This window comes from Bufo gargarizans, chromosome 5 (assembly GCF_014858855.1).
Source record: "Bufo gargarizans isolate SCDJY-AF-19 chromosome 5, ASM1485885v1, whole genome shotgun sequence".
NCBI lineage: Eukaryota > Metazoa > Chordata > Amphibia > Anura > Bufonidae > Bufo > Bufo gargarizans.
The window spans coordinates 216,578,206-216,590,231 of NC_058084.1; the positions used below are offsets into that span (position 1 = coordinate 216,578,206).

The window sequence follows — 12,026 nt, forward strand, 5'->3', positions numbered from 1 at the left end:
GCAAATCTGTCCTGGTCGTTATCCTCGATCTTATCCCTAAGGAGATGTGACTGTGAATGACGACTGGCACCATGCAAAACATCAATAATGTCTCTCCTGGGGTAACCCCTCTCCAAAAGCCTATCCTTTAGCTGGTGGGCTTGACTGAAATAGCCCACATCTGTACTATTTATTCTACGTAGGCGGATGAATTGTCCAAAGGGGACAGCATCCTTGACCGTGAGAGGGTGAAAGCTGGTCTGGTGGAGAAGCGAATTAGTCGCGGTATACAAATATATAGCACTATATTCTACATCTTTGCAAATTCTTGAAGTGTGGATATTCGCGATACTAATTCATGATTAGAATATTCACGGTCAACACTAATTACAATTAAAGGCAATATATACCTTTGAGGTAATTTTTTTAATTGCATTTTACTCATTGCTGGATAAAATCATTTTTCAATTGCTCTTCATTAAAAAAATATTCAGCTGTTCTGTCACAAAGGGTTAACTGTCCAGCTGTGTAAATTATACTTTGTGTTGCTCATCTAATAAACCTTATCTCTAAATCACTAAACGGTCATAAACATTTATTTAAGCCACATTCTTATCAGTAAGATGAGAATTGAGCTAATAAAGAGTGTTTAGGAGGTCAGAGATCAGCAATAAGGAGTCCTCAACTCCTTAGAGCCTGGTTCTAGAGAATACCAAGGCTGTACAGAGAAAGGGGTTCCAATAAAGACCAATTAAAAAACTATTTTTAGCTCAAAATGAGTACAATACAATAATAAATAAAAACTTGATACCAAAGGTATACATTGCCTTTAAGTCTCTAGAAAATCAGGACGTTCCTTTCAATTACTTGCTACCAGTGTTTTGGATTGTATGCTGCATCCTGTTGTGACATATAGCATTCTTGACCTCATTAAAACCTATGAGCGCAATTTATCAAAACAATCTAATGTAAAATTATCTTTGTTGCCCATAGCAACTGATCAAAGTTCAGCTTTCATTTTTACAGATCTATGTAAGAAATGAAAGCTTGGCTGTGACTGGTTGCTATGGACAACAGCTATGGACAACAAAGGCAGTTTTCTTAAATTAAGCCACATGAGAGTTAACACAATAAAAATCCAACCAAACATAATGTATAACAGTTTTCACTCTAGCTTCTAAATAGTAATATGCATACAAATGCTTATAGAGAAGATGTACGATAGGGTTATCACACACAGAAAAACCGTCCTAAATACAAAAATAATATCAGTTCTTGAGACTCAAGAAGGGGGCTTTGTGCCCTCATTTCTCTTGGGATTTAGTCTTAGATTTTCCCTTATTAGGCAAATACTTTACCATCTGGTTACTTGAAGTTCATTTTAAGGACAGGAAAACTAAGCTAAACATTAAGTTTCAGCAAAAGACGCCTGAAGGTTCTCAGTTCTTTGCATAAATATGAATTGACAAGATAGAGTTCTTTGATTAAAAGCATAATAAAAGATATCCAATGAACCTGCCATTTAGCAAGTCAGTATAAGGGTAAATCCAACCTCATTTTAAATGTGTGAACAGATCCTAAGAAACCTACAGCCCAATGAACCTTAGAGACCAGTTTAATGATGCAAAAATTAGAAAGGTTGAGCTAATGGGAAAAACATGGCATATCACTGTTAGTCATACTTTTTAACTTTCCCAATTCTCCTCAGAGGCTCAAGACAAGCTGACAAATCTCCCACACAACTCATGGAAGGACGCTTTTTCCTTGTCTATGGAGCTGGGATGCTGCATCACTAGACACAGTACTGATGCCCAGTAGTGTTGAGCGCAAATATTCTAATCACAAATTTTAATTGCGAATAGCGGCACTTCAAGAATTCGCGAATATTTAGAATATAGTGCTATATATTCGTATTAACAAATATTCGAATCGTGAATTTATCGCAAATTTATTGCGAATATCAGCACTTAGCAACATCCCTAGCAACCAATAGGAAAATTGCCTATAGGAGATGTGTTGATCGCAAATTTTCGTATCATGAATTCTATTGCCAATTTTTCCGATTGACGATTTTTGCAATCAAGAAAATAATGACTGGAGATCACAAATTATCGAATTTGCAACTATATGACGAATATTCACCCAAATATTTGCGAAATATTGCAAATTCGAATATTGCCCCTGCCGCTCATCACTGGTGCCCAGACATGTTCTAAAGGGGCGTAATCCATCATGAAAATGGCTAAAACCTTCCTGAAAAGGGGCATGACCATACCCTGAATTATTCAGTGCTCGTCACTCACTTGACTTCCGGAGGCTGATTAAAGCTGTAAAGTATGCTGTTAGTGCTGAAAAAACCTTTCTATGGCAGTTTCAGTTTAAACAAATGTCTTATAGTGATAAGTGGGTATAAAAAGGCAATCATTATTAGGTCAACAGGGTTATAACTTTTAGTATCTTGATCAGCTGTTTGAAGAGACCTCAGTGAGTTTTCAAGGTCTGCATCCATTTCTTTGTTTAAACAGCTTCATACAGTATAGCACTTGTTATAGCAGTGGGGTGTGGAACAACTGTACCAACCAACAGATTTGACAGTGGGATAAGGCTAAGGACATTTCCTCGCAGTCCTCTGGTATTCACTCTTAAACCCCTATGCAGGGAAACCACCAGACTGCTACCTTCTGGCGTAGTCTTTGTGTGATTGAAAGCTGACCCAAGAGTATCATAGACACCGGTGTAGAGCACCAAGGGTACAGGAAAAATTGTAGTCAGGGACAGGCTGAGGTCAGGGCTGGTAGAGTACATGTTATGTAGTAAATAGTCCTAGGTCAGGGTGAAGTACGCCAGTCCTGCAGGGTGAGCGATTGTGAGGTCACAGGCTACAGTTAACAGAACAAGGGTTGCTATTGGTACTCACAGTTTTTAATATACCCTGGGCAGGCCTACAGCAGTGATGGAGAGGCTGGCACATAGATCCTCTGGGGCACTCTCGGAGTATAGGGACCAGGCCTGGTGGTAGGTGAGGTGCCCTGGGTGTTTAGGTGGCAAGATCCCTTATAGTTTGTGACGCCAGTGCCGGTAACGGTGGCACACCGATTTATTGTAGGAATAATTGAGGTACACACAGTTGTAGTGAACCAGAACTTCTTTTTACTGAAACAGTTCAACTATATACAGGCTTCAGTTACTTCCACATGAAAAATCTTGGTAACAGGCAGGCTTCACATAACTGGTAGGCAAAGTATTTGCAAGATACTCAGAGGGAATAGACACTCACTGATCAGGCTGTACTTTCTTCAGATCCTGTCTGGCTTTCTCCAAGGCCCGTATGCCCTACTGCTGGCTTTATCCTTGGGTAGGGAAACCTTCCTCTGGTATAAATCCTCTTACTGTAAATATCCTTCTGCCCTTCAGCTTTCTACTTGGCTGGATAAAATTGGCTCTTCTCTGTACTTGGTAAAATGCAGGGTACTTCAGGAGGAAACTTCTTCTCCTGGGTGCAAGCTAGAAACCTGGGCTATCTAGTTGCATGTTAGAAGCTGATCTTCAGCTGAACTCTAGCTAAAGTGCACACTGGCTTCTAACTACACACTGCCTCTCCCTGGACTGGACTTAACTATATATACTAAGGGGTTCCCTAGCTCCCTCTACTGCCTAGGAGGAGGAACTACACCCCTAACAGGCCTGGTACACAGGAGATAACATGACAACATACATTAAAATGCAATGCAAAATACCATGACCATGTTCCACAAGAGGTGGGGAACAACGTGGCCCAGTTGACCCTTGAGTAGTGCCCACATTTACCTAGTGGGACACTACAAGGGCAGGCAGTGAAGGGTCAATACAGAGATCAGACAAAGATCAGGTCAAGCAGTGGAGTGTCAGAATCCAGTAAACAAGCAGAAAGTAGGTACATGGACAGACAACAGAATACAGCACACCTTAGCAGGGAACTAGCAAGCTAGAAAAATATTGGTCAAATACCCTTGCACAGAAGAAGGTGCCTTTAGTACCCCAGGGTTGCCAGCCATTGGATAGTGAAGATTATGGTGTGGTCGCTGGGCTTTTAGGAAGGAGAGGATGGTCCAGGCCATCAGGTAAGGTGAGCAGAACTGCTTTACCTTGCTGCACTATTACAGTCCTCAACTCTGTATGACAACCTTGCAGCAATAAATGTATATTTAGAGCAGTAAAATATGTATGCTAAGACAAATAATAATGTAATGTTCCCCATAAGAACATGCAAATTATATTGTTGGCTTTAAAAAGTGCACATCATATGCCTGATATTGCAACACTGGCTGATCTTAAAGTATAACTGCCATTCTATTTTTATTTTTGTAATGTGTATGGGCAGGGATGCTGACCATTTTTGTAATATACTTCAATTACTGAAATAGTACATTTCTATTAGAAAAATTGCTCTAAATTGCCCCATTTTGAGCCTTAGAAACGCTCCAGCCTTCTGCTTACATGATAGTCAGTATTGATTAAGTCTAAACAGTTATATAAACAGAAGACAGAGGAGTGTTACTAAGGCTCAAAATTGGCTATTTTACAGCTATTTTTCTAATAGAACTGTATGATTTCAGTAATTAAAGTATATTGTAAAAATGGTCATTATCACTGCCCCTACACGTTACAAAAGTAAAAAAAAAAAAAAAAATGCTAGTTACGCTTTAACCCCTTAGGGACCCATGATGTATCGGTATGGTTTCATGGCATCGTTCCCGAGTCCTTAAGGACCCATGACGTACCGGTACGTCATGTGTTGTTCCGATCACCGCCGCCTGGCAGGTGGTGATCGGAACAAGGTGCCTGCTCAAATCATTGTCCCGTGACCCCCCCCCCGTGTCGGCGATCTCCGCAAACCGCAGGTCAATTCAGACCTGCGGTTTGCAGCTTTTACCTTGTGCGGCGGCGGCAGTGGTGCCATCGGGTCCCCATGGGGCTATGGGGGGCACCCAATGGCATGGAAGGCAACACGATGCCTTCCTGAGGCATCTGCGCTGCCTTCTGGTGACGAGCCTGTGAGATCCAGCCCCCTGGATCTCACAGGCCAGAAGCTGTATGAGTAATAAACACTGTATTACTCATACAGCCAATGCATGCCAATACAGAAGTATTGGAATGCATTTTAAAGGATTAGACCCCCAAAAGTTCAAGTCCCAAAGTGGGACAAAAAATAAAGTGAAAAAAAAGTTGAAAAAATAAAGTTTTCCCCCCAAAAATTAAAAGTTTCAAGTAAAAATAAACAAAAATGTAATTTTCCCCAAATAAAGTAAAAAAAATTATACATTTTAGGTATTGCCGCCTCCGTATCGACCGGCTCTATAAACCTATCACATGACCTAACCCCTCAGATGAACACCGTAAAAAAATAAAAATTAAAAACTGTGCTAAATAAACAATTTTTTTGTCACCTTACATCACTAAAAGTACAACAGCAAGCGATCAAAAAGGCGTTTGCCCACCAAAATAGTACCAATCTAACCGTCACCTCATCTCAGAAAAAATAAGCCCCTACCTGAGACAATTGCCCAAAAAAAAAAAAAAAACTATAGCTCAGAATATAGAGACACTAAAACATAATTTTTTTTGCTTTAAAAAAGTGTAATAGCAAACTATCAAAAAGTCACACACACACCAAAATAGTGCCAATAAAACCGTCATCCCATCCCGCAAAAATCATACCCTACCCAAGGTAAATACCCAAAAACTAAAAAAATTAGGGCTCTCCGACTATGGAAACACTAAAACATGATTTTTTCTGCTTCAAAAATGAAATCATTGTGTAAAACTAACATAAATAAATAAAAAGTATACATATTAGGTATCGCCGCATCTGTGACAACCTGGTCTATAAAAATATCACATGATCTAACCTGTCAGATCAATGATGTAAATAACAAAAAATAAAAACGGTGCCAAAACAGCTATTTCTTGTTATCTTGCCTCACAAAAAGTGTAATATAGAGCAACCAAAAATCATATGTAACCTAAACTAGTACCAACAATACTGCCACCCTATCCCGTGGTTTCTAAAATAGGGCCACTTTTTGGGAGTTTCTACTCTAGGGGTGCATCAGGGGGCTTCAAATGGGACATGGTATAAAAAAAAAAAACAGTCCAGCAAAATCTGCCTTCCAAAAACCTTCCTTTTCTTCTGCGCCCTGCCGTGTGCCCGTACAGCTGTTTATGACCACATATGGGGTGTTTCTGTAAACTACAGAATCAGGGCCATAAATATTGAGTTTTGTTTGGCTGTTAACCCTTGCTTTGTAAAAGTAAAAAAAATATTAAAATGGAAAATCTGCCCAAAAAGTGAAATTTTGAAATTGTATCTCTATTTTCCATAAATTCTTGTGGAACACCTAAAGGGTTAACAAAGTTTGTAAAATCAGTTTTGAATACCTTGAGGGGTGTAGTTTATAGAATGGGGTCATTTTTGGGGTGGTTCTATTATGTAAGCCTCGCAAAGTGACTTCAGACCTGAACTGGTCCCTAAAAATTGGGTTTTTGAAAATATCTGAAAAAGTTCAAGATTTGCTTCTAAACTTCTAAGCCTTGTAACATCCCCAAAAAATAAAATATAATTCCCAAAATGATCCAAACATTAAGTAGACATATGGGGAATGTAAAGTAATAACTAGTTTTGGAGGTATTACTATGTATTATAGAAGTAGAGAATTTGAATTTTTTTACAAAATGTTGGTAAATTTGGTATTTTTTTTATAAATGTTATATAAATTTTAATACATTTTTTTACTTCATTTTACCAGTGTCATGAAGTACAATATGTGATGAAAAACAATCTCAGAATGGCCTGGATAAGTCAAAGCGTTTTAAAATTATCAGCACTTAAAGTGACACTGGTCAGATTTTCAAAAAATGGCCAAGTCCAGAAGGTGAAATAGGGCCGAGTCCTTAAGGGGTTAATACTGTTATACTACTGATAGATATTTGACTATGACAGTGTTGACATAATGGTCACAATAACTTACAGCATATGTGACAGGAATGGCTCACACTATTTGGACCTTCACCAGGTGAGAAAACAAGTGTCTGGTAACCACAGTATCTATACATTTCAAACAAGCAGTGCTTGACTCTTTTCATAACTCCCATAGATGTCAGTAAAGCTAGCCGCAAGGAAATGCAGCCACATCTCCATTGAACTGGAGCTTCATTTTCCTGAAAGTCAAGGGTTCCAGAGGTTTTGAACTATGAGACATTTATGACATGCATATTGTGTGGGCCACAGCTGATGGTATCTCCAGCTGTCACTACAGACAAAATGTAATAAATCAGCTCTATTGAAATAGTTAGGATAAAGTATGGTCCATGGACATCGAGTACATCAGAATTTTTTTTTTTCAGTTACACTCCTTCTTGACACAGAGTACCAGAGTGTTCTATGTTCTACGGGGGAGATTTATCAAACGGGTGTATAGTAGAAGTGGCTTAGTTGCCCATAGCAACCAATCAGATTCCACCTTTCATTTTTTACAGCTCCTTTGGAAAATGAAATGAGGAAGCTGATTGGTTGATATGGGCAACTAAGCCAGTTCTACTTTACACCAGTTTGATAAATGTCCTATGTCTTTATGCCCTAGTTGATCTAGAACAGTGTTTGGCTTCTCATTTTTGCTTTTGTTGCTTCTGTACTATATGTATTGATTTTTACAATTTGTCTTATAGCATACAGCATATGTTCATAAGGTGTAACCGGAATAAAGATACTTTTGCTGAATAGATCTTCTGGTGTCATAGGGTTGAAAACTGTTTCAATAGCTTATACCTACTGTACATGATTTAATGTATTCTCTTTATCGCACTGATAATGCTTTTCTGATTTAAACTATTTCTGTTATACTACATTAATATGTTTTGCTATAGAAATGAAAATGCATGAATATTTGTTGTACCTCTACAAAAATGTGAATACAACAATATGAATATATTCAGGATTCTAGGGAACTATATGGGGAGATATAACTCTTATATATTGCGGAGTTTCACATGCTGGTGCTTGTATTCAGTACCACTATGCAAATGTGCTCGTCAATACAAAGACTCAAATGGGTACAGGACTGTTAAGTGGATGGATTCTATAAGACAGGTAGGTACTGTGCAATATATCTCTATATGATATGTAATGTATTTATTTGATTGGCTCTGTATATACTTTTAACTATTTTAGGCCTTCTCGATTTCTGTTGTCTTTGCTTTCTGTTCTTCTAGCAATCACATGTGGACAAAAACAAATGAACTGTTCTTTGCATTTTCCTATGGACATTTATTCACCCCAAACTATATAGCTACAATACAATATGCTGCCTGAAGCCTAGATTTCTATTTACAGAGGCAATCTTCACTGTAAGAATTTCAGCTGTCGCCTTGATAATGATACAATTATTCAAAAGGTTATGGTAAAGTTTTCAATCATTACACCCCTGTGGTATATACATCACATCTATATAGTGTATGACCTTCATTGTCCTTTTTACACTAAACTCAAGTTTATTGTCTCAAGTTTAAATATTTTCATTGCCACATTGTGTGTCAGAGTTCCTCCTGGCTATGTTACACCTAGGAAACAATATAATAATGCTGCTTTCTATTTTAGATACCAATATCTGCACTTGTATCTTTTGTGGAGGCGCTGGAAGTTGGATATACCAAGCATAAAAATCCATATCACAACCTGATTCATGCAGCAGATGTTACACAAACTGTTCATTACTTTCTCTTTAAGTCAGGGTTAGCGGTAAGTAATAACTTTTCTATCAAATTATTTATTTTACAATAATAGTCCTTGTTTTAATAGCGTAGTGAAATTAAAAGTGCCATTGTTCATTCCATTACCATAAGATGAAATTAAAGATGAAATTTGTAAGCATGGAAAGAGTCTCAGACCAACTTACAGTCATAAGAAAAACAAGTACTTTGAAATTTTATGGTTTCACATATCAGGACATAAAAAATAAAATAAAATCAGGTCTTAAAATTATGTAAATACAACCACATATGAAGAGCACACAATAAATTCCACTGTTTCTTTATTTATTCAACAAAAACTAAGCCAAATGGAGAAGTCATGTGAGAAAAACTAAAAGCAACTACAACTTGAAGTAATTGTTTGCTGCATGACTTTATAATTTTCTCCCATAATTCTGGAGGAATGGTTTATGGGCATTTGTTTATGAACAGCTCTCTCAAGATCCCACCATGGCATTTCAAAAAGGTTGAGGTTAGGACTTTGACTCATGTGCATTGTCCTGTTGCATGACCTAGTTTTAGCCAAGTTTTAGCTTTTGGATAGGTGGCCTCACATAATAATTATTTGGTATACAGAGGAATTCATTGTTCACTCAATGACTGCAAGGTGCCAAGGTCCACAATGCTTGACAGTTGATATGAGGTGTTATGGTGAGATGCTGTTTGGTATCACCAAATGTGTCACTGTGCATTATGACTAGACATCTCCACTTGTCTGTCCAAAGAACATTGTTCTAGAAGTCTTATAATCCGTTCAAATATAACTTTGCAATCTCAAACTGAGCTTAAGCTTCTGTGTACTTCCTGGAAAGAAGAGGCTTTTTCTGAGCTAGAATACTTTTCCTCCTTAGTATTCTCGTGAACACACCTGAATGCTCCAGACCAGCAAACTGCCAGAATGTCTGATTTTATAAAGGTGGTCATACTTTCTGATCATCCATTAATCATGAATATTTGATTAGCAACAAATGATTGCTACTTACCCACTTAATTCCATTGAATTAGCAGCACCTGTGTGCTACTTACTCTTAATTCCTGTGGAAGCAGTAAAGGTGTACTTGATTTTTCACACACAGTTTCTGCATTTGTCCTATTATTTATTGAATAGATAATGACACATCATTTTCAATGTGTGGTTAATTTGAGGCTGTGTTTTAAAACCATCTAAGGTTTTTATTATGTCCTGATATGTAAAACCATAGAGCTCAAAGTGGGTGAACTTTTTTTTCTCATGACTGTATATTGTACAATATAATCCATCGTATGCCATTGCCTGATAGCATACATGTAGTCAGTGTTGCATGTTCATTAAGCAGTGATGCAGGAAACAGTATCTGAAATGGAAGATTCTTAGAAAAAATTGTGATATGACAAAAGGGGCTATTGCAGTCTAGCAGTACTAAAAGTGTATTAATGAGAGGTGAACAAAAATGTAACATATGCTCATCTTGTCAGGTTATACATATTGTAAACATAGCTTTGATTAGTGATCAATGGTCAATTATGACGCAGAGAGAGGAATGGAGCTGCACAACCTGTTTGCTGGCACTAGGATTCTTCCTGTTTGTCCCTGTAATGCCAAATAATTTGTGTAGAGAGAAGAAAATGGCAACTTCCTATGGCTCTGCCCCTGTTTTCCCAAATAATGACCAGAGAATTGTGGCTACAATTTAGGTATTTTTATCTGTAGATATTAGTTGTACTATGCGTTTCTACTCTGAACTGGGGACTTTATCAATAAGAATTGAATTCCATTTCAATCTAACATAACAGGTAACCTGTTATACAGTTGCATATATTGTACCGTAAAACATAATAAATTCGAAACACAGCATGTACTCTGGATTTTTTAAGCATTTATCTTAAACTGTCACTGCAGGTTGCAGTATTGCATTGAAATATGCTGAAATCCCCATATACTATTGTATTAAATCACATTAGTGTATGGGAGAAGCATTGATTGCACATTTAGTTCCCCTAGGGGGCTTAAAATAAATTTAAATAAGTAAAAATTAACAATAAATCATAGATCATATATACTGCTCTGTCCTTAAATGACTGAATGCCTTAACATTTTTTTGTCTCTTTCCCGCCCCAAAAAACATGAATAAAAAGTGATCAAAAAGCCATATGCAATCCAAAATGATATCGATAAAAAAAAAAAAAAAAATGCCATCTAAAACAAAGCCCTCACACAGCTCTGAGGATGGAAATATAAAAAAGTTATGGGGGTCAGAATATGTAGATGCAATATTTATTTATTTTTTTACCAGTATTAAAACAGAAGAAAAACTTCATCAATGGGGCATATACGACATAGAGCCCATTTTTTTCCAGCTTTCCACTACATTGTATTCAATATTAAAGAAAGTATTAGAAAGTGCAATTTGAAGTGCAAAAATAAGCCCTTAAATACATAAAAGTGAACAGAAAAATAAAAAAGTAATGGCTCTTTAACATCATCTGTCTGGGGAAAGGCTGGCGGCTCCATAAACATTTGTCAGCCTGTACAGCTGAAATAAATAGAATCTGATGTTGTATGGGGGTCTTAAAACAGACCAAAGGTGTCACCCTAATTTAAAGCATACAGTTGCAAGAAAAAGCAAGTGATCCACTTTGAAATTACCTGGGTTTCTACACTGGTTACTAATAAAATGTCTGATGGTTATTAAAGTTACAATTATATAGAAAAACAATCAAACTAAACTAATACACATATATTTGTACGGTTCATTTATTTTATTGAGTACATTAAGTAAACCACGGTTCAAGGACAAAATATAAAGAACCCTTAAATATAATAACCTGTACATCCCCTTTAGCAGCAACCATCTTCACTAAATGTGTTCTGTAGCAGCATTTAAGAGTTGCACAACAGTAAGGAGGAATTTTGGACTACCCCTTCCTGCAAATGTGAGCCTTTTCAGGTCATACCAAAGAGACTCAAAAGCAGGCATGCTCAACCTGCGGCCCTCCAGCTGTTGTTAAACTACAACTCCCACAATGCCCTGCTGTAGGCTGATAAAGAGCAAGCTCAGGCCATATGCCCAATTTGGAGACCCAAATGTTGAAGGGGGCAGACCCATCATTCAGTACGTGTAGGCGTGTGCACACATGCCGCTCCATCATGTTGCTGAAATGGTGCCTCCTACTAAGACGTTTCATACCAGCTGGTGGTGCTGATTGTTGTGGCTTGCTGAGAAAGCTTTTCCACATTTTGGCCATGCTAACCCTGCCTTCTGAGGTGCTGGCGGTGCCCCAGC

The 12,026-nt window shown here is 37.7% G+C and overlaps 1 protein-coding gene across 4 annotated transcripts in view; it reads left to right on the forward strand.

The window, feature by feature from the left end:
• The window catches only part of PDE1C (phosphodiesterase 1C), a 1,393,842-nt gene that overhangs the window by 1,074,933 nt on the left and 306,883 nt on the right, over positions 1-12,026 (forward strand). For all 4 annotated transcript variants that reach the window (XM_044293926.1, XM_044293925.1, XM_044293928.1 and 1 more), the window contains one exon: positions 8,612-8,752. In XM_044293926.1, the coding sequence (XP_044149861.1) occupies positions 8,612-8,752 (141 nt within the window). The remainder of the gene's footprint in view (positions 1-8,611; positions 8,753-12,026) is intronic.